The following is a 22,806-nucleotide window of genomic DNA, read 5'->3' as shown; positions in this document are numbered from 1 at the left end:
GTGGGTTTCGCTAGCCTGCATTACGGGCATTGTGTCTTGAAATATGCTAAATTAGATCTAGGTTAAAATGCCTGTCCTGATATCACCTAATGCTGTAATGCCCGGTCAGTTACACATCATTAGTATGTCTGGGGGTGATATTTTAAACGAATTCACAAAGTATTTCCCTCATTCCCACTTCAACAAGCCACACTTCCTTTCTAAATTATTCAAATAATGTAAGGTCTGCTTGTACCTCTGTCAACATTCAGCTGTACAAACGAGTAATGTAATGTAATGTTGTCTTGGACATAAGTTTTTTCTTAACAAATACACGATTTACATTTATACAAACCTATACATACTTATATACAACAAGGAAATACATGCCTGTTTACCATTAGTATTTGCTGCCACACTCAAACTCAAATGATTTTTTATGCAGAGCATGTGTGACCACTTCCAGCATGGAATTCTACCTTGCCAGACTTTTATTCTTAAACATACATTTAAGAATAGTCAGCATGGAAATAATAATGGTAATGTTGTAAATTTAACTGAGGGTCAATAAATGGGCATTTTTGTTCCATTATTACTTTATGGTCATATCATGGGGACAGAAGGCAATGCATGGGGAGGTTGCAATTTGTGCAACTGCAGTGAAGGAAAGCTGGTCAGGATAGAGAAAGTGTTACTATTTTATAAAATAAACATATTTTCATAATGATCTTTTGTGACCTTTATGCCATTTTACACAACTCCCTTGTAATTTTGTCACAAACACTTGGAGCAACTGAGGCCTTTTCTCATAAAACAAATCCTCTAGTATCAAACTATCTCAGCGTTGTCAAATTAAAGTTACTTTACTGGGTTTATTCCTCGTTGTCAAGACAGCAGAATTCTTGTCAGATATATGTTATCTGTGAAGTGACCCTTGGCATCAGAAAGATCCTATAACAAATACAAGTTACAATAAAAATGATGATGATGGCGATGTTATTGATATTTATAGTTGTTGTTCAGACAGACAGAAGACCCACTTTAAAAAATAATTTTATTTCTTAAGGCTTGTTAAGGACTTAATCTTTAATCTGTGTATTCAGAATTTGTATTTTGCTACCTGCTTAGCATAGTTAATTTGCAGTAGTGCTTGCTCATGCAACGTATATACTCATGGGTCTGGAAGTATCGCTCATATGAATCAGATAAATGCGGTTGTTTTATATATTTTGAGTCGGCATAAGTAATGTAATGTAAATGTAAAAAAAGAACTGTGAACATGCAGAAAATAACTCCACACAAAGCCGTAAAACTGTTCCTAAGACATCAAATAAACAGGGGGATGTTAACGTGGGGTGGATACAAACCTTTCATTTGAATAAAAAGGACAAATTCCGACACGAAATTAAGTAAAATCGTACCTACACATCCGCAACTGTAGAGGGCGACCTAAAGCTTGCTACGTACCAAACAGTGCAACAATCACATTTTGTTCCTGTTCCTGTCTGTGGTGACTGGTGAAGTTCACTGTGCCGAGACAGCAGTAGGTACCTGTAGAGCTTCACGTTATAAACTTAGAATGGGTAAACGCGTGGCAGTTGTTTTGGCAGGTTGTGGAGTTTTTGACGGGAGTGAAATCCACGAGACATCGGCTGTACTGGTGCATCTAAGCAGAGGCGGTGCCACTGTAAGTATTTTCTGTGCTCGTGCTCCTGCTCATTTTAGTTGTTGGGTCAGTGGAAAAAAAAGATGTCCATAGCACCCCTGCCAGGGTGCCACTTCCCTAACATCCACAAAGTAGCCAATGTCATAAATCACCCACAGAACGCTAAGATGTGTTTGTTTACTTACTGTTAAGAAACGTTTCGGCATTACAAGCTACTTCCTGAAAAGGCGCCTATCATTTACTTAAAGTTTATTGCTTCCCCGCAGGTGAAAATGTTCGCACCCAACATCGAGCAGATGCACGTAGTTGATCACTTGAAGGGAGCCCCGACGGAGGAGAAGAGGAACGTGCTGGTGGAGAGCGCCAGACTGGCTCGCGGCGAGATCCAAGACCTGTCCCAGCTCGACGTGAAGGACCTGGATGCCGTCATTTTCCCCGGTGTGTGTACTCTCATTTAGGATGCTTATGACCTAATGTCCCTGAGACAAATGGCTTCTGATTATCTGATGATGCATAAGTTTGAAAAACTGGTTAAACACGCTTTGTTTACACATACCCTGTTCTCCATAAAGTATTAAAAACTGTGAAAGTTTATTGTGTGTGTGTGTGTTTGTTTGTTTGTGTGTGTGTGTGGGTGTGTGTGTTGTGTGTGTTGTTTGTTTGTGTGTGTGTTGTGTTGTGTTTGTGTGTGTGTGTGTGTGTGTGTGTGTGTGTGTGTTGTGTGTGGTGCGTGTGCTGTGTGTGCTGTGTGTGTGTGTGTGTGTGTTGTGTGTGTTGTGTGTGTTGTGTTGTGTGTGGTGCGTGTGGTGTGTGTGTGTGTGTGTGTGTGCGTGTTTGTTTGTGTGTGTGTGTTGTGTTTGTGTTGTGTGTGTGCGTGTTTGTTTGTGTGTGTTGTGTGTGTTTGTGTTGTGTGTGTGTGTGTGCGTGTTTGTTTGTGTGTGTTTGTGTTGTGTGTGTGTGTGTGTGTGTTGTGGCTTTATTGGTCCTCTGGTGGTAATGGTTATGCTCTTTTGGACAGGTGGGTTTGGAGTAGCTAAGAACCTGTGCTCTTGGGCAGTGCAGGGGAAGGACTGCTCTGTGCAGGCGCAGGTGCAGTCCACCCTGCAGGCTTTCCACAGTGCAGGCAAGCCCATCGGCCTCTGCTGCATCTCACCTGTCCTGGCCGCCAAGGTCTTCCCCGGCTGTGAGGTCACCGTGGGTCACGACAAGGACGACAGGTAACCTCTGAGTCTGAACATTCCGCTGAGGCGCACAGGTAACCTCTGAGTCTGAACATTCCGCTGAGGCGCACAGGTAACCTCTGAGTCTGAACATTCCGCTGAGGCGCACAGGTAACCTCTGAGCCTGAACATTCCGCTGAGGCGCACAGGTAACCTCTGAGTCTGAACATTCCGCTCAGGCGCACAGGTAACCTCTGAGTCTGAACATTCCGCTGAGGCGCACAGGTAACCTCTGAGTCTGAACATTCCGCTGAGGTGCACAGGTAACCCCTGACTCTGAACATTCCGCTCAGGCGCACAGGTAACCTCTGAGTCTGAACATTCCGCTCAGGCGCACAGGTAACCTCTGAGTCTGAACATTCCGCTGAGGCGCACAGGTAATCTGACTCAGAACATTTCTCTGAGGTGCTCAGGCATTTAATTCTCAGCATCAGTACGGACACGCTTCTCCACTTTAAACGGTGGCCAGATTGAGCGAGTCTCAGACTGTAAATACTTTGGTATTTGGATTGATGAAATGTTGTCTTTTGAAAAGCATATTGCAACTTTGACAGAAAAAATGGATTTGTACACAGGAATGAGTCTTGCCTCACAGTTGAAAACCGCAAAACAATTGTGCAAGCTTCAGTTTTTACCAGTTCTTGACTACGGGGATGCATTATATATGCATGCCACAGCCTTTAAGCCCTGGATGCAGTCTGTCACAGTGCATCTCGTCTCATTACAGGTGATGGGTTTCCTGCTCATCACCACCTTCTTTACTGTGCAGTATCACGCCAATCGCTCGCCCCAAAGAGGAAGCTTTTCATTTACATACAAAGCCCTCATATCGAAACTTAAATTACTGCACAAGATCTCATGATGATGGATTATGCAAGAAACATGATTCGCAACTGAATTAGGAGGAACTGCTTTCAAAGTATATGCACCACACCACACAAGCGGAATCACTGAAACTATAGGCCCTGTTGTCCTTTAGGGATTTTATGGCCTTGGTGGCTAATTTGATCATTAAAGACAGTGTATGCAATTGTTTGCTTTCATTTAACTGTATTAGTTATATTGCGTGTGTGTATGTACATGTGTTTATGTGCATAAGCTTTTCTATATTTAGAATGTACACTATAGCTATGTGTAATTCTCTCATATGTGTACTCTGTCATGCATACGGTCTCTGTACCAGGCTGGTCTGCAGCTGTGGTCTGCGGGTCTTCTGTGCTAAAGAGACCCCTGGTCTCAGTGGCCCCCCTGCTTAAATAAAGCTTAAATAAAAGGGGGTTTTCCACTGGAGCGCCTTTCCCCCTCGGGACAGCAGAGATGCTGCTCATGTGGTGTAAAGAGGGTGGTTTAGGGGGTCCCAGACTGGATGGGGCCCAAAAAATGTCTGGATTGATGAGGCGGGCGACATAGCTCAGGAGTAGACGATGTCTGGCAGTCGGAGGGTGCGGTTCAAACCCGCCCGGGTGTCAAGTGTCCTTGAGCAAGACACCTAACCCCTAACTGCTCTGGCGAATGAGAGGCATCAATTGTAAAGCGCTTTGGATAAAAGCGCTATATAAATGCAGTCCATTTACCATTTACCATTTACCATTCATCCGTGGTCTGGCGGTGGCGCTGTGTCAGGGCCTTCTGTGGGGTTCAGGGTTCCTGGCAGCGAACTTGCTGGTCTGTCCATCTGTCAGTAATTTAGAAAAGTCCGTGTGGTTTTGAGGTCATGCAGCGGGGATGGTTTTGTAGGAAGTCGCTTTCGAATAGAATTGCGAAGGCTCTCCATTGACTGGGTGAAAAGTGATAATGCACGCACACACACACACACACACACACTTTAATGCTCTCAAGATGTTGATTCCGAGTTGGCCGTGGAATAAGACTGCAGAAATAAAGTAGAGGAGGAGTGTTTGCAGTTAAAAGCAAGTGCTTTGGAACGGGCTTTGTGATGGAACTGGCTTTGCTGGCCGGTGTGTTTGTGTGGTGGAGCGTTCTCACCCCGCTCGACTTGCAGGGCTCCCAATGTCCTGGGTGGGGTGTGTGTGGCGGGGTGTGGGGGGGTCGAGGGGGGGGGTGGAGAGTTCTCACCCGGTCGCCCCGCTCTGCTCGCAGGGCCCCCGATGTCCCGGGCACCGCGGAGGCCATCACTCAGCTGGGCTGCACACACGTCTGCAAGAGCGTCAGCGAGACACACGTGGACCAGAAGAACCGCATCGTCACCACCTGCGCCTTCATGTGCAAAGCGCCGCTCCACGAGGTCTTCGACGGCATCGGCGCGATGGTGCAGGACGTGCTCAAACTCGCGTAACTCCCTCAGATAACCCCAATGCTCACGCCAAGGCAACCAAGAACCGTGTGTAACGTATGAATAAATTCATCAACCTGATCACAGTGGATCCTGTTTGCACGTGTGATTTCTTTAAGGATGTCTTTAGGAATTCTCTGAACTTTGAAATAGTTTGCATGTGAGCTGTTAATCTTCATTTTTTAAATGTGGGAAGCACTCACTATTAGGTAACCATTGGTAATGAAGGTCGTTTTTTGGTAAGTTACACTACATATCGAGGGCTTGGAACCAGAGGGCCGTAAGTGGTATTTTGGGCAAATATGAGATGCATAAATCAAATGTTAGGTCTTGATGAGCTCTATCTAATTCCAAAAAAACCCAGCTAAAACTGAGCCTTCGTTGTACCCTACTGAACCGTGTCAGCATTGTCCGTCATAAAATGCACTTTGTACGTCGCTTGGATAGCGTCTGCTAATGATGTAATGTATTTGTGTATATAGCAACAAAACCTATATTTTGTTGCTATATATGTGTTGCCATGTCATGCCTCCTAGTTTGGCTTGGCATAGGCTAGGTCAGAGAGTAATGTTTACTGTGTGAACCGGACCTAATGTTTTCATGGCTATGAATAACTGTTACAAAATGAGTATTGTACCTTATAGGACTTGTGTCTTGTAGTTGTTCCAATGACCTTTCTCTTAGAACTGAGTCAGAATTCAGGGTCAGGGTCATCTGTAAATTATGAAGGTATATGATTGTGTATGATCATATATGAAACTCATATGATATATGAAGTATATGATTTTCATAGCAATTGCCCTTCAACAGCTAATCCTGGTCACTGCAGCCCCATTGCCCTGTTTGTAGCTGATGGGAAGCTAGAGGTGGCTGTTTGTAGTTCAGCATCTGATTGGATGCTGCTGTAGCCGAGTCCCATCATATGCTGAACATGTACATTCAGATGCATGTACTGGGAAGAACTGAAATTCTGCCTTTAGCACCATGTGTGTCCATGCAGTCAGCACACTGCCCTTCTCCCCAACTGACCATAAATATAAGAGAAAAGTGCCAGTCTCCAGTCCAGATGGCTACCACACCACTGCAAGTCACAGGGGGGAAAAACCCAAACCGTGTGCCTGAACTCGGTTACCAGAGTTTCCTGGATTTCTAGTCCCTTTCCAACCCCAAAACATGAACTCAGTTACCAGGGCTTCCTGGATTTCTAGTCCCTTTCCAATCCCAAAACATGAACTCAGTTACCAGGGCTTCCTGGATTTCTAGTCCCTTTCTAACCACAAAACATTCCAAAAGCTGTAACTTGCACAGAAGGCGGCCCGCGGTGACTAGATGAACCGCAGTGTCGCCATCTACGCCTTCACAAGCAAAGCTCCGCCCCCACGCGATCTTTCAGAAGGGACATTGCATCGGTGCGGTTGTGCACAATGTGCTTAAACTTGCGCAAGTCCCTTCTGGAAGAGAAGTTAAGGTCTCACAAAAACAGCACCATTTATGATGTACCATATAAATACATTAATGGATATCAGCACTGTGTCAGTAGATCCTGTTTGCATGTGTGATTTCTTTAACGATGTGTTTCAGAATGCTGTGAACTTCTCAATACTTTGCATGTGAGCTGTTATTCTTCATTTTTGGCTGGACCGCATCAGCGAGGCCAGCCCTACAAATGCGAATGTCTGTGACTGAGTGACTGGGTGATGAAGTTACACCATTGGTCGGCCGAGTTATAAAGTTACACCATCGGTTGGCCGGCTGAAGTGTGTTAGGTCCAGCCATATACTAGGTTTTGACCTAGTCTTGTTTAAAATTGGAAAGCTCTCCATTAGGCAATCATTGGTAGCAAAGTTCACTTTGTTTTATAAGCCATGCTACATGTGTTTGCGCATGCAGGAATGTAACGTGGGAAGTAAATTTGTGTTACTCATATTGTCACATTCTGGATGATTTCCCTGCCCAGGCTTCCCTTGGTTGTTCAATTAGAAATTCAGCAGTCTGCATTTTGCAAGTCTGCATGTTTGAATGGCCGGTTTGTATTTACAGAAATACTGAAGTTGCGCAAATATGCCGCTTCCAGTTTGCCCCTCTTTCTGTGTTTTCATGTTTTCATATTGTACATTTGAAAAAAAGTATATCGTGCACCTTTTTACGGACCTGTTGAATTTCACTAAAAGCACAGTTCTAGACATGTATTTATGGACTGAATTTTAGACATTTGGAAAATAGCAACCAATAAGCTGTTTTGCTTCTACACCTGTTTGAAAAATTGTCATACAGTTGATGTACAGGAATAGAGTTTTATTGAGTAGGGCTGTACATTGTATTGCAAGCATTTTGTGTATTTTCACTAATGCTCCCCTTAAATACATGTCCATTGGAGTTTTTTTCCATTAGATCACTGTCCAATGTTGTGCGTTAGAGACACAAGACTGCTTCAAAACCCCATTTTATCATAAAGAGGAACTTCCAAAACTTATTGCATAATCTGTACCATGCCAGTTTGTCATGTAGCTCTGTTATCTCTGATTCTGAGCTTACGCTTGACCGTTTCTCATCTGTGTTAGTCTCCCTGACAAACAAACATGCACCATGAGAAGACTTGGTGTTAAAAATAGGAATAATCCCTGGTTTGCTCTGTTTCTTGACTTGCTACTTTGTTAAGTGTCTTTGTGACAGGTCTCTGTACAAAGCACTATACAAATAAAATTTAATTGAACCGAATAGAGTTTATGTCTGAGCTCACTGACTAGATTCAGCTGAGAAATGAAGCTACCGGTGAAGCCAGATGCTGTTGGACCAGCTAGCCTTCAGACGGTTTGGAAATTAAGTGCTCTACCTCCATAAGGAACGCAAAATCTAAATATTACTTCAGTTCTCTTGCTGTTTCTCATGCTAATCCAGAAAAGTTCTGGAAAATAGTTAACTAAGCACAAAGGCCATAACTCACTGCTTAGTCAAATCAGGCTAAATTCTGAAGTAGCTGATTCCTTTAACCAGCATTTTGTTGCAGTGAACCATCATTTTGAGAGGGAATCCAGAATTAATGTTGACATTTCAGATTTGTCTGAGCCTACATCGAGAAGGAAACCCATGATTCTCTAAGTGCTGCTCCTAATACAAGGAACAGCATTGCCGATTTTTCTTTTTCTCCATTCACTTTGTGTGAGGCACTTAACCCATATTTTATTAGGCTTTCTGCTGCTCTGATTGCAGTGCCCCTAACTCATATTTTTAATCTCACTATTCTCTCAGGTGTTATCCCTCTAGATTCTCTTGTCATTGAGCATTCTATTTTATTCTATTTATTTATTTAAATTATTTTTAGCTAATTTTTTTTTTTTAATCTCTTGGAACCTTTAGCTTTTGTCTGTTAAGTTGGAGTTTTTTTTTCATCAGGGATCCATTGAAAAAGAGACCTAGTGTCTCAATGTGTACTGTATAAATAAAGTTTCGAAATTTCGATCTTGTGAAAGGAGGCAGGTTTCGCCACACCTGGGTTTGGGATGAGGTTGTGGAGAAACTGAATACAATCTAAAATGGAGGTGGAGAAATTGCTAGAAACAGTTTTACACAAGAGGAGCCGTGGTGGATGACATTTTACGTCCCTGGAAAAATCTAACATGAAAAATTTGAAAAAACAGTTTAGCAGATTTAAATTGATAACTTTTGGGGTTGTCTAAGAATTTCCCAAATCTTTTTAAAACTCATCACAAATAATTTAGAACAGTAAGGTCCACCTACAGTAATAGAAAAAAGTTACATGGAAGTGAAGAATGAATTTAACAATCTTGAGGTCCACCAATCAAGTTTGTAATGTATCAATTATTCAAGACAGCTGAATTTAAATGATGTAAAACAGTGCTTGTACAGATTAATAAAGAATTTAATCAAAACAAATGGAGGGATTTGAGTAGCCCTTAAATCATCATTTTCTTGTAAAGTCTAATGAATATGGTACACTCGTTGCTGTAGACCACAGATATGTGTCCTTAAATGGAAAAATTCATTTGTGATGATTAATCCAAAATTGTAGTATTTCTAACATTGCCAAAAACTGTATCCAGGCCCGTAAGCAGATCTTATCAGTCACTGGAGTGAAAACCACAGATTCACAGTTGTGCGCTTCAAGATGATGCTTTTTGATTTCGCTTACCAAGGTTCTCTGTTAAATTTTCATTGGCTTCTCAACATGTCATTGTGAAACTTCCCGGCTTCCTTTTGTGCGGTCTTTGGGAAACCCAGTGTGGAAGCGAGCCTTTTAGGCGTATAAATATGCGCCGTCTTCAATCCGTCCTGAGACGTTCTTCGCGCTGTGAAAGACGAAGACCACACATCATGCTCCGCAAGGTATGTGTTCTCCATTTGGTAACGCACTTCTTCTGATTAATTTAGGTAAATAGTACCCTGTTTGATTCTGTGTGTGTGTGTGTATATATATATGTATATATAGGCAAGTGTTAAACTGCTTGAGAATAACTGATTTGTAGAGGATGCTGTTGATATTAGGATGGTCACTGACTTTACCTGAAGTGATGCAGTGGGTTTTCAGGCTAAATATTCATAGCTGTCTATTTTCTAAGAATTTTCTGCGGGGCCAGTCTCTGGTAGACAGGCAGCTCAGCGCAGTAGAATGCTGTTGCTCAGTGTGCCTCTCTGTTGACCAGGTCAGAGGCAGCTCTGCTGCGTTAGCGCAGGGGCTGACGGTGGTGCTGGGTGCTTTCTGTTGACCGGGTCAGAGGCAGCTCTGCTGCGTTAGCGCAGGGGCTGACGGTGATGCTGGGTGCTTTCTGTTGACCGGGTCAGAGGCAGCTCTGCTGCGTTAGCGCAGGGGCTGACGGTGGTGCTGGGTGAAGTCTCTGCCCTCACGCGGGCTGACTTGCTCTCCTTCCACAGAGTGTCACTGAAAGCTTCGGAGCGGCCATCTCGTGCCTGAGCGCCGCTGACCTGACGGACACCGTGGTCCGTCGCAGCAAGAGGATGATGCTGGACACGCTGGGGGTCGGGCTGCTGGGGACCAAAACATCGGTGTTTCACAAGGCCTTGCAGTACAGCATGGTGAGTCTAAAGCACTGCCTGGTAAAGCTGCAGTACATTACCTTAATGGGGCTGAGCTCGCACACTGTGTATTGGAAGGGAACTTATCCCAAAATGACGACCAATGTGCTGAGATGTGCCAAAAAATATCTTTGTTTATTCAAATCATAAGTGCAAAAAAAATAATCTGTAGAACAGCATAGTAAATCTGCAGTACAGCATGGTAAATCTGCAGTACAGCATGGTAAATCTGTAGAACAGCATGGTAAATCAGCAGTACAGCATGGTAGATCTGCAGTATAGCATGGTAGATCTGCAGTATAGCATGGTAAATCTGTAGAACAGCATGGTAAATCTGCAGTATAGCATGGTAAATCTGCAGTATAGCATGGTAAATCTGTAGTACAGCATGGTAAATCTGCAGTATAGCATGGTAAATCTGCAGTACAGCATGGTAAATCTGTAATTTACTGTATGTCAGCTCAACAAACTTCTAAATAGTCACTGCCACGATAGAGATTTTACCATGCAGGAGTCTTATAGTTGTGATTTTGCTGTTTTCTTGCAGAGATACCAAGCTTTGGAGAACAGCCGTGTCTGGGGAAGACCAGGCCTAACTCTGCCCCCACATCATGCTTCCTTTGTCAATGGAATTGCGGTAAGACACCCGTACAAATACTCATTCTGACCTTATCGCAGAATGAGATTTTGGGGGAAAATAATTTTGGAACGACTGACCCATTTACTGCTTGTATTAATCTCTGAAAATATCCATATGAATGAACAAGTTCAGCATCTAATGCATTCAAACATGAATCACTTCTTGTGATTTCTCATAATTCTTGTCTGTCTGTAGTGATATTTCCTAGAACTCCTTATTGTGCTTCATCCTTGATTTATGGTGGTCTTAATTGCTGTGCAAGGGCACTTCTCTGCACTAGTCTTGGAGCGCCAAGATCAGCAAGATTTTCACCACTCATTAAAAGGCTGACTCCCCCCAGCTGGGGAGGGAAGTAAAGCTGGTCTGGTCAGGACTGAGGGTGGGCTGAAGGTTGTCCTCTGTCCCTGGGACTCAGGTGCACTCCATGGACTTCGACGACACCTGGCACCCGGCCACGCACCCCTCTGGAGCCGTGCTGCCCCCCCTGTTGGCCCTGGCAGAGACCATGCCCAGGAGACCCTCCGGGCTCGAGCTGCTGCTGGCCTTCAACGTGGGCATCGAGGTGCAGGGCCGACTCATGAGGTTCTCCAAGGAGGCACGCAACATTCCCAAGAGGTATGTAGCCCGGCAACCAGAGTCCTCGCCATGCCATAATAGAACCGGCAGAATGTAGAAATGAGCCTTTGTATTTATTGATTAATTGCTTCAGGTCAACTGAGAACTCATTTGATGACCTGGGGAATCAAAGTGGTTGCGCAATGCTGGAGACCTTTTAAGCCAATCAAATGTAGCAATGATTATTTGGACAGATGTACAGACAGAGTTTCACCAGGCTCCTGTTGTTAACAGTTGTGCCCTTTAAAAATGGACTTTGTGGTCTTTAATGAGCTCAGTGAGTTAGGAACTTTGTGCAGTGTCTTATCTGAAATATTGCACCGTTTGCAGCCCAGTACCTCCACCAGTGAGCTGGGGCATTGGGTTTCTGTTAGGTTCAGAGAAAAGAGAGCCCCCTACTGGCCAATCTCAAATAGCAACAACTTTGCTTTCTCAGGAAAGATTGCTCGAAGTGCTAACCAAGTGCACCCTCTTTTCACACTAGGAGGGTACAGGGGGGTATGGCTGCTTGCCATGAAGGGGTCGTGATTCCCCGATTGGACTACCTTTTTCTTACAAATGATATTCATTTTAATATTTAAAAAATGATATTCCTTCATTTTTAGTGAGAAGTCCCCAATTTGTTTTTGTATGTGGTAACCAATAAGCATGCAATGACCACATTTGGAATCAAAGAGAGCGAAAGAAAGCACAAGGGCAGGCTTAGTAGTGAGTGGCTATGCTAACGTGCGCTACGACTGGATTAACATGCCCGTGCTCGTCTGTCTAAGGTTCCACCCCCCCTCTGTGGTCGGGGTCATGGGCAGCGCGGCCGCTACCGCTAGCCTCCTGGGCCTGACGCCGGGCCAGTGCGTGGAGTCTCTGGCCATCGCGGCGTCCTCCGCCGGGGCCCCCATGGCCAACGCCGCCACGCAGACCAAGCCGCTGCACATCGGCAACGCCGCGCGCTGGGGCCTGGAGGCCTCGCAGCTCGCGCTCCTGGGTCTCCAAGGCAACCAGCAGATCCTGGACATGGAGTCGGGGTTCGGGGTCTTCTACCCGGACTACTCCCCGGAGCCGCTCGCCCACGGCGCCCCCTTCAGGTGGGTCCTGGAGGACCAGGAAGTGGCCGTCAAGCGCTTCCCCGCCCACCTGGGCATGCACTGGGTGGCGGACGCGGCGGCGGCGGTGAGGGCGGAGCTCTTCTCCAGGAGGCCCGAGGCGGACCTGGGCCAGGTCAGGAGGGTGGTCCTGCGGGTACCTGAGTCCAGGTACATCAACTGCCCCTTCCCCGCCACGGAGCACCAGGCCCGGCACTCCTTCCAGTTCAACGCCTGCACTGCCCTGCTGGACGGCCAGGTGACCGTGGGCTCCTTCAGCAGGCCCCAGCGGGACAGGCCGGCCCTGAAGGACCTCCTGCTCAAAGTGCAGCTGGAAAACCCCGAGGACAATCCCGCAAACTTCAACAGCATGTACTGCGAGGTGACTGTGGACACGGAGCAGGGAGAGAGCTTCACGGCGCGCTGCAACACCTTCTACGGCCACTGGAGGAAGCCTCTCACTCAGCAAGACCTCACCAAGAAGTTTGTGGGCAATGCCTCTGCTGTGCTGCCCCTAGAGGCCGTGGAAGGAATTGTCAGTGTGATTGACAACATCGAGAAAATGCCGGACCTCTCACTGCTGGGGTCATTGCTGCAAATGAGCAACGTAGAAGAGTCGCCTGTGAGCGTGTCCCTGATGAACTGAATCCTCTGAATGCCTTTCTGAGAAGCTTATTCAAAGGTTGGTATTTTAATATGTATATACATACAGTAATTATATGGGAGGGCCAGGAAAGGTCAGTTGCTGTTTAAATGGTGTTATTCACCAGAAGTGATAGCTGTTCCCCTAAACCAGGGGTGTCTCATCTTATCCAAAAAGGGCCAGTGTAGGTGCAAGTTTTTGTTTTAGCTCAACACTAAGACACCTGATTCTGCTTATCAAGGTCCCGATTGAAGACCGTGAGTTCACTAGTTGAATCGGGTGTTGTGGTGCTGAGCTAGAACAGAAACCTGCTCCCACACCCACAGGCCGTTTCAGGTGAGACTGGACATGCCTGTCCTGACCCAAGCAGAGGCCAGTGCCCGTGAGCAGCAGGACACTGTGCTGGAGTAGATGCTGTCTTTCGTGTTCGATGTGAAGCTGAGGTCCTGGGTAATTGTGGTCATGGCGTTTACCACAGAGGGCCGGAGAGCCGTTTCCCCGCGGTCCCCAAACTGCCCGTGTGATCGGTCCTGTGGGTCCTCTTCAGCAGACTGTCTGCCCTCCTTCTGTGCCAGTCGCTTTATTCAGACAGGGGAAAAGCAGAGAGCCCTACAGATACAGTTAGAAATATATCACAGAACAGGAAGTGCCTTAACAGGGGATTGAACCACAGCCCTGCTGAAATGTCCAGTTTAAATCAGCCTAAACTGGTCAGGCTGGTTTAAACTCTGTTTAAACTGGTCTGCATTGTCAGCTAGTCCACCAGTTGACCACCAGCTTATTCTACGAGCTTAACCAGTTTAACCAGCTTTGATCAGCTCTATAAATACAATATAAATATACAGAGCTCTATAAATTCAATCAGTCAAACTTTATTTATATAAATAATTTTTCAAAGAATTTGTTACAGTACACTTCACAGTTTACCCTGGCCTAAACCCCCACAGAGTACAAGCCAGAGGGAACAGTGGCAAAGATAAAATCCCAGGAGGATATGTAGGAAGAAACCCTTTTGAGAAGCCAGAAAAACCATTTTATAGACAAAGTTTTTCATGGGAAAAGTACCCTTTTCTTGAAGGACTAAGCTACGGGACTTGTAAGCAATGACACTGACACTTATAGATGAAATAAGGGCCCTTCATATGTTACACAAGCATTATGAATCACCCGCATTATGTAATTTTGTATACAGTACACAGTTGGGAAAGAAACCAGACCGGTCTCTGCCCCAGTCGAGTTTGGTGGGACCTTCTGACATTTGTGACAAAACTGTCTGGTTGTATGTCCTAACCCTTATGGCCACATGAGGGCGCCATCTCACCCTGTCCATGACATAAAACAGGAGCGGCCATGTATATGCTGCAGAATGATTCCCTTGCAAATGTTTTTTTTTTTTTTTTTTGCACTGACAAAAATAAAACGTGAATATGATTCTCTGCTACAAAAGTCTGAGGCATTTTTTCATTTTTTATGTTCAAAGACATTCTTATGTATGTCGCGGAAGCTAAGTCAGAATTTTGGACAGAATCTTACGCTTTTCGTAAGTCCTCAATAGGAAATGGAACACCATTCCACCAGAGTTTCTGACATAATTAGTCAAAGAAAAGTAAAAATGGTACAATGTGCATACTTGTCATATAGTTACAATTTAGTAAGATGGTGTTTTTCATAAAGCTGTATTTTGTTTTCCATACGATGTTATCACCAATTAAGAGCAGCAGAAACGGAACATAAACGCGATGGCTGTTTGGAAGTCATTGTCCTTTTGGAAACTACACAGAAGCAACATTTGGAAAAAAATGAGGCGACAGAAGCCAAAGCAAAATGGGTCATCTCTCATCCAGTCTGGTGATCTTTTATCCGGTTCGCCTCCAACGGAACCTTTCTGCATTTATGAAGCATCACGCATGTCCAAATGGTCGCTACTGTTAATTACTTTATTGTCTAATGAGCGCGATATATACTCTGCTGAGATTAACACAAAGGGTTATGAATTTATTTTTTAAATTAATCCAACTGCTGAGTATTCGCAAATTAGTTAAACTAAGCGATATAGGCCTATCCAAACAACCTTTACGGCCACTGCAAAATGCAATTATAATGATATTATTACTGTTGTAATAATAATAATATTAATAATAATAATAACAACAACAATAATAATAATAACCAGTCTACGCCTGTTTACCTTTTCAAATGTCAGCTTTTTATATGCATTTTCATCGCAAATACAGTTATGAAGTAGGCTAAATATATGCGATACACGTGTAGTTATACATGTGCATTAGACTATGTGATCTAATCATATTCTTCATTTCAGAACGATAACCATCGCGATAATGCTCGCCAGCATATTGGCGTTGCCATGGTGTCAGCAAAGAGTTAACAGTAATCACTCATATCAGCGGTCTGCTTCCTCCTCCTACATCACCCTGTGCAGCATACATAACCAGACCAATAAACCCGCTTCCCATAGTTTTACTTCGGGCAGCTAGCTGTTGCACTTCGCACGGGCTCGGAATTCGGCAGAAATGGCTCTGGCAGACACGGCACGTGGAATATCTAACGGCGAAGGCTCCAGATCCCCCTTTTCTGAAATAATAGAATTGAATGTCGGGGGACAGGTTTACGTTACTCGACACACAACTTTGATCGCCGTCCCAGAATCTCTTTTGTGGAACATGTTCAGCCAAAAAACCCCGCAGGAGCTGGCTCGAGACAGCAAAGGGCGATACTTTTTGGACAGGGACGGTTTTTTGTTCCGTTATATTTTGGACTACCTGCGCGACCTCAACCTAGTTCTGCCCGATTACTTTCCCGAGAAGTGCAGATTGCAACGGGAAGCCGATTTTTTCCAGCTGCACGAGCTCTCCAAGCGCCTCGGCCCCAAAGTGAGTAAGGAGGATTCCATCTGCGAGGAGATCTCCCAGAGCGACCCCGAGGAGGCTGCGGTCCTGAGCGCGCTCGCCGGCACCAGCTTGGAATCTACTCGCCTCGTGCCATCCGTCAGTGGCTCCAATACGCGCTCTCCGTCCCTGGAAGCCCGTAAATCTGGGTATATAACAATAGGATACAGGGGCTCCTATACCATTGGGAGAGATATTCAAACCGATGCCAAATTTCGGCGGGTAGCCCGGATCACGGTGTGCGGGAAGACGTCTCTTGCCAAAGAAGTGTTCGGAGATACCCTGAACGAGAGCCGGGACCCGGACAGACCTCCGGAGCGGTACACGTCCCGTTATTATCTTAAGTATAATTTTTTGGAGCAGGCATTTGACAAGCTGACCGAAGTGGGGTTTCACATGGTCGCTTGCAGTTCCACGGGCACTTGCGCGTATGCCAGCAACGACCCAAACGAGGACAAAATCTGGACAAGCTATACCGAGTATGTGTTCTGTCGAGACTGACTTTTGGAGAGGGTAAGGTCTGAAGTGCCTGAATTTAGGCGGAGGAAAACAGCGGTTGATTGACGTAAATAAAGAATGACTTGTTATTCCATGCTTCTGTAAATTGGCACCACTCTTATAATTCTGGTTAATTCCCAGTAGCTTCTCTTAAAAATGTAACCGTGTTTCAAAAATGTCTTGATAGTTCCTTGAAATACCAAATTAATGTCACATGTTGACATACGTCAAGTAGTTATTTATGAAGGCTGTTGTGAAGCTTACAGTTGGCTGTCATAGCAGTCGCATACTCACTTGAATTTCACTTGATTTTACAGTGATGTGCAAACAGCTCGGGATTGGGTGTCCAGGCATTTCTGATACTGTATTCTAAGAAAGATATAATTAAATACATGCATAAAATGAATAATAATCATACGCACCCATTATCCACTATTAGCTTTATTACCCTTTATTATATAAACGATTCACAACGTTCAGTAGTATCTTTCACTGCAGGTAATGAGGTGGAAGTTAAACATTTAGTAATTGCTTTGTAAATCCACGTGGTTCTTTGCAAGTTGTGCTGTGTGAAACTAAGCATTTTGCACACTTCACATTATTTTTTCAATGTCCAGAATCAATAGCTGTTTGTGAATGTGTTTCTACTAATTATATATTTTTTTACAAATAAATGTTGTACAGTGGATGCCCTAAATGTGCTGTCAGTTTAGTCCACTTTGTGCCAAAATATATATATTTCTTTTTTCAGGATATAGCTTCTGTAGACTATTCTGAAAAGTTTAAATAACAGCCTATAACCACTCAGTTTGTTCTGGGAGTACAGCTCAGGATTTGGTCCTGCACTGTTATTATTAGCTTATTATTTGCCTTTTAGCCCTTAGTGGAATTAATTATCATCAGACCTGAGAAACTAGTCGCGCTGTTTTAAGTCATTGTTTAGTTTAATGAGCAGATCGTGTCCTTTTCCTTTCTGTAAAATTTCTACTGCTGGGATCTTGTGGAGAGGAACATATAACCCACCAAACTTTCCAAATTTAAGTTCAGTGGTTCTTTTAAATCTTGAAAGCTTTCTTGCTTAAATCATTCTCACTATACAGCTCTATATTTGTGTGTGTTTTCAAATGTGTCTGAATGCACGGCCATGCATCTGTCTAGTGTTGTACTCCTCCTGCATTCAAATGATGAAATAAAGTCTTTGCTTTGTGAATTTGTTTTGCAGTCTCTCTAACACTGATGGCATGGTGTCTTGAACATGGCCTCCCCCCCACCACCCAGCATATGTTCAGACAGTTGGGTTGCTGTGACAGAGGTATATGCTCAGAGAGTTGGGTTGGTGGATGACAGAGGTACATGTTCAGACAGTTGGGTTGGTGGGAGACAGAGGTACATGTTCAGTCACTTGGGTTGGTGGATGACAGAGGTACATGTTCAGTCACTTGGGTTGGTGGATGACAGAGGTACATGTTCAGTCAGTTGGGTTGGGTGACAGAGGTACATGTTCAGTCAGTTGGGTTGGAGGGGGACAGAGGTACATGTTCAGTCAGTTGGGTTGGTGGGTGACAGAGGTATATGCTCAGAGAGTTGGGTTGGTGGATGACAGAGGTACATGTTCAGACAGTTGGGTTGGTGGGAGACAGAGGTACATGTTCAGTCACTTGGGTTGGTGGATGACAGAGGTACATGTTCAGTCAGTTGGGTTGGGTGACAGAGGTACATGTTCAGTCAGTTGGGTTGGAGGGGGACAGAGGTACATGTTCAGTCAGTTGGGTTGGTGGGTGACAGAGGTATATGTTCAGACAGTTGGGTTGGGTGACAGAGGTACGTGTTCAGTCAGTTGGGTTGGTGGGTGACAGAGGTATATGTTCAGTCAGTTGGGTTGGTGGGTGACAGAGGTACATGTTCAGACAGTTGGGTTGGTGGGTGACAGAGGTACATGTTCAGTCAGTTGGGTTGGTGGGTGACAGAGGTATATGTTCAGACAGTTGGGTTGGGTGACAGAGGTACGTGTTCAGACAGTTGGGTTGGGTGACAGAGGTATATGTTCAGTCAGTTGGGTTGGTGGGTGACAGAGGTATATGTTCAGTCAGTTGGGTTGGTGGGTGACAGAGGTACATGTTCAGTCAGTTGGGTTGGTGGGTGACAGAGGTATATGTTCAGACAGTTGGGTTGGTGACAGAGGTACTGTTCAGACAGTTGGGTTGGGTGACAGAGGTATGTTCAGTCAGTTGGGTGTGGTGGGTGACAGAGGTATATGTTCAGTCAGTTGGGTTGGAGGGGACAGAGGTATAACTCAGGAGTTGGGTTGGAGGGGGACAGAGGTATATGCTCAGGGAGTTGGGTTGGAGGGGGACAGAGGTAGCCTATATGCTCAAGGAGTTGGGTTGGAGGGGGACAGAGGTACATGTTCAGACAGTTGGGTTGGAGGGGGACAGAGGCTGAGTCCCGTCTCTCAGCCTACCGCATTCCGGTGTGACCTTTGACCCCTGGGCTGGGAGTACACTCACTCAACTGGGGGGTCAGGGTTTGCCATCCCCAATCCAACTCACTGAACTGGCTGAAGAACTGACACATTCTCAGCAGCATGTAACAACTCAAGAAACCCCACGGCCAATAAATAAATAAATAAATAAAATACCCTGCTAAAATTGAATGTTATAAATAAAACTAGTTAAACTCCTGTTCTGAGGTACCAAAATGCATTTAATATTTTGTTATATTTTTATTGTTAATTCTTTTATTATTGATTAATATGGAATGGATGCTTTAAGTTATGCTTTTAGATTGTTAGAGTTATTCTTGTGGTAAATTACATAAATGGCGTTTTAATCTGATATGAAATTTTCTGTGGTTCCGACGTCTTTACTTTGCATAGCATGCTCTTCAGTAAAAGCAATCATTAGGAAATGTACAGTAGTTTAATGCAGGCTCTCCATCAGCGAGGACGTTCAGTTTAATGAAGCAGACTGGCAGACGTAAGATGGAACATTTATCTTCATTGTTCAGTCCGCATTCAGAATAATTAATGGTAGTTTGTGTGAGGGGGAGCAAATTTAAACTCTGGATCGTACAGGAAATGTTGCTGTGAATCAGTACCTGCTTTTTTAAATCAGACCCCCTTTGCTCATAGGACATTTAAAAAAATCCCCCCACCCTCCCCAACACATCCTGCACTGTGCCTTTTTCCTTCAACTCTCAAAGTCTCCCTCCCCCCCCCCCCATTACATGAACCACTGCCGTCTGACTATGATCAAGAGCAGCTTGTGCAGTTGTGTTCTCATCCTTTGAATTTGGTTGATTAGAAGGTTGACTAAACAAATCATACCAGACTGTGATTAAAAAATATTAAAATATACCACAGAAAGTTCAAAACAATATGTAGTCCTACTGAGACAGTGCTTAATAAAGCCTGGAAGTTACACATCATTGTTTATATTTTAAGCAATTCTTGAATTGTAAACAATGATGTATTACTTCCAGACTTTATGATTTGAAAAACAGACGTTCAAAGACTTTTAAGATGTCCCCATAAAGAAAAAAACAAAAACAAACAAACAAATAAATCTGATCCGTGATATTTAATCTCATTATTTAGTTCTGGTTGCTGTGGCAACCCCAGAACTGTTTCATGCCATGGAGCATAGGGAGGGAGGTCCTGAGTGCTGCTCTCATGTTCTATGACGGCCACTGCCTGGGGCAGACCGCCGGGGGGGGGACCGGCCACACTGCCTGGGGGGGCAGACCGCGGGGGGGGGGGACCGGCCCACACTGCCTGGGGGGGGGGGGGGGGGGGACCGGTCCACACTGCCTGGGGGGGGCAGACCGCCGGGGGGGGGACCGGCCCACACTGCCTGGGGGGGGGCCGGGGGGGGGGACCGGCCCACACTGCCTGGGGGGGGCCAGCTCAGTTGGTTAAGGCGCCAGGCTGTGGTGCTCCCCGGTCTCAGATCGCCTCCTCGGGCCTGCAGCCTGACTGGGCAGTATATAACTGGTCGTCGTGTTGCTCAGGGTACGGGAGGGTTCAGTCAGTTTGTTTTCCACGTTTCATCGCTCCTTAGCGTGCCCCCCCCCCCCGCTGGTCGATCGGGGGCCTGTGGGCTGCACGCCAAAACCGCGTACGAGACGCCTCCTTCGACTCGACGCCACGCGCGCTCGGCTGTGGGCTGCGGTGTGGGGAGTAGCTGGCCAGAGACACCGCGTTTTTGGGAGAACTTGCAGATGTCATCGCAATCTCAAATCAGCAGTGGAGATCGCATGACCGCGAATCCAGCCAATAGCTCGTTGTGTATTCCAAATTAGGGTGAGAATTGGTCATATTCAACCCCGTGTCTGTTGCCAATTGTGTAAAAAAAAAGAGAATAAGAAAGAAAAATAAATAAGAATAAGCTGATGGTGGAGCGGGCCCTTCGCCAGCGCTGGGCGATCTGGCCCGTGGTTTCCGTGGTTTCCGAGGTTTTCAGCTCCTCGCTAATGAGCCCCGTCCACTCAGAGCGATGAAGGTAATCGTGCCAATCCTCACAATGGCTGCAGATGAGATTTTGTTTGTGACACAAATGCAGTGTGTGATGTCCTACATGCAAATGGTGCAGCTGTGCGCTATACTCTGATGCTATTACCATTTCAAGCGTTAATAATCAAAGTGTCCAGCTGCAGGTCAGGCTGGAGAGTCTGCCGGTGGTGGAAATCGGACAAAGAACGCCAGCACGTGGAAATGGAGAATGGAGGTTTAAAAATGAGGTAAGTCAGCGGAAAAATATAAATATAAAATGACAAGCATCTGCAAAAACGTTCACTTACATCAACCCCACACAATGGAAAAAGCTGTTGTACTTCCTGTGTGTTTTCTCTCTCTTTTTTTTGGACTAGTGTGCATTGATAGTCTTGACAGACAGTCCATGCTTAGATGTGATGAGATGTGCTTAGATGTGATGAGATGTGTTTCCACACAAGTCTTTGTCTCTGGAATGCCAATGGTTAAGTGAGGTGTCTTCAGGCTGAAGATCACCTGTTACACAGCACAGCCGTTGGTAAAAAGCTGTTACTGGTTAGTGGTGGTGTGTGCACCTCTGCGAATGCACTGTTGCCGTATTTACTGATGCACTGTTTCCATATCTACCGAAGCACTGTTGCCATATCTACCGATGATGCACTGTTGCCATATCTACCAATGATGCACTGTTGCCGTATCTACCGATGATGCACTGTTGCCGTATCTACCGATGCACTGTTGCCGTATCTACCGATGTGCACGGTTGCCATATCTATGATGCACTGTTGCCTTATCTACCGATGTGCACTGTTGCAGTGTCTACCAATGCACTGTTGCCATATATACCGATGTGCACTGTTGCCATATCTACGATGCACTGTTGCCTTATCTACCGATGTGCACTGTTGCAGTGTCTACCAATGCACTGTTGCCATATATACCGATGTGCACTGTTGCCATATCTACGATGCACTGTTGCCTTATCTACCAATGCACTGTTGCCATATCTACCGATGCACTGTTTCCATATCTACGATGCACTGTTGCCTTATCTACCAATGCACTGTTGCTGTATCTACCGATGCACTGTTGCCGTATTTCTTTGGGTGAATACAGAAAGAGCAGTGAAGGAACCATCGCTCACAACAGAGAGCTGGTGAGGAAGTGCAGGGGATTATGGGATGTGATGCAAAACAACATCAGTAATGGCAACAACAGTAGCCATGACAGCTGAACCCATTACCTTTCCATGGCAGAAGCAGACCAGACACAATTTAGCCCATCTACAGTGTAAACCCCACATCCTTTATTGGAAGCTAATATTGTCGTTAATTAGTACAAATTAGTTTAGCACGGAACTCACTGCATAAATCAGTCTTCTGCCTGTGCTCTTGTCTGGTCCAGAGACGATGTAAAAATGAGACTTCAACACAAGCTTGAAAATACCTATTTAGGATGCTTAAAATTAGCACCTTTTTACACAAAGTACATATAGCTTTATGTCTGTGTGGGTGTGGGTGTTGGTTGTGGTGTGTGTGTGCTTGTGTATATGACTGGTGTGAGTGTGTGTATATATGTGTGCTTGTGTATATGTGTGTGTGTATGTGTGTGTGTGTGGTGTGTGCAGTGCAGGTGTGGTGTGCGTGTGTGTGTGTGTATATGTAGAGTGTGTGAGAAAGAGACAGCATGTTCAATGTGGCACATCGAGGAGACAAAGCCTTTCTTT

General features: G+C 45.1%; 3 protein-coding genes across 4 annotated transcripts; all 3 read left to right on the top strand.

Annotated features, from left to right (window-relative positions):
* The first annotated feature begins 1,470 nt into the window (after positions 1-1,470).
* Positions 1,471-5,249, top strand: zgc:162944 (uncharacterized protein LOC569993 homolog). The gene is made up of 4 exons (XM_064311770.1): positions 1,471-1,666; positions 1,912-2,083; positions 2,664-2,862; positions 4,966-5,249. Exons 1-4 carry the CDS (start codon positions 1,559-1,561, stop codon positions 5,159-5,161), a joined length of 675 nt encoding a protein of 224 aa, XP_064167840.1. The 5' UTR covers positions 1,471-1,558; the 3' UTR covers positions 5,162-5,249.
* A 1,632-nt stretch (positions 5,250-6,881) lies between these two features.
* acod1 (aconitate decarboxylase 1) lies at positions 6,882-14,638 on the top strand. Of its 2 annotated transcripts, XM_064310460.1 has the most exons (5): positions 6,882-9,502; positions 10,049-10,210; positions 10,758-10,847; positions 11,266-11,465; positions 12,236-14,638. In XM_064310460.1, exons 1-5 carry the CDS (start codon positions 9,428-9,430, stop codon positions 13,188-13,190), a joined length of 1,482 nt encoding a protein of 493 aa, XP_064166530.1. In that variant the 5' UTR covers positions 6,882-9,427; the 3' UTR covers positions 13,191-14,638. The 2 variants fall into 2 exon arrangements, with proteins under 2 accessions (XP_064166530.1, XP_064166531.1); XM_064310461.1 differs by lacking the exons at positions 6,882-9,502; positions 10,049-10,210 and adding an exon at positions 10,605-10,643.
* A 986-nt stretch (positions 14,639-15,624) lies between these two features.
* On the top strand, positions 15,625-17,801 carry kctd12.1 (potassium channel tetramerisation domain containing 12.1). Its single transcript, XM_064310462.1, has one exon. The coding sequence runs from the start codon at positions 15,719-15,721 to the stop codon at positions 16,592-16,594; it is 876 nt and encodes a 291-aa protein (XP_064166532.1). The 5' UTR covers positions 15,625-15,718; the 3' UTR covers positions 16,595-17,801.
* Positions 17,802-22,806: the final 5,005 nt, after the last annotated feature.

This window comes from Anguilla rostrata, chromosome 15 (genome assembly GCF_018555375.3).
Source record: "Anguilla rostrata isolate EN2019 chromosome 15, ASM1855537v3, whole genome shotgun sequence".
Taxonomy (NCBI): Eukaryota; Metazoa; Chordata; class Actinopteri; order Anguilliformes; family Anguillidae; genus Anguilla; species Anguilla rostrata.
Note: the sequence above shows the minus strand (reverse complement) of the source record. Positions and strands in the feature narration are given on the sequence as shown.

Coding starts and splice junctions, on each gene's coding strand:
- zgc:162944 (XM_064311770.1), top strand. CDS start 1,559: ATGGGTAAACGCGTGGCAGTTGTTTTGGCAGGTTGTGGAGTTTTTGAC. Junction 2,084..2,663: donor GGATGCCGTCATTTTCCCCG/GTGTGTGTACTC, acceptor TCTTTTGGACAG/GTGGGTTTGGAGTAGCTAAG. Junction 2,863..4,965: donor GGTCACGACAAGGACGACAG/GTAACCTCTGAG, acceptor CTCTGCTCGCAG/GGCCCCCGATGTCCCGGGCA.
- acod1 (XM_064310460.1), top strand. CDS start 9,428: ATGCGCCGTCTTCAATCCGTCCTGAGACGTTCTTCGCGCTGTGAAAGA. Junction 9,503..10,048: donor CACACATCATGCTCCGCAAG/GTATGTGTTCTC, acceptor CTCCTTCCACAG/AGTGTCACTGAAAGCTTCGG. Junction 10,211..10,757: donor AGGCCTTGCAGTACAGCATG/GTGAGTCTAAAG, acceptor GTTTTCTTGCAG/AGATACCAAGCTTTGGAGAA.
- kctd12.1 (XM_064310462.1), top strand. CDS start 15,719: ATGGCTCTGGCAGACACGGCACGTGGAATATCTAACGGCGAAGGCTCC.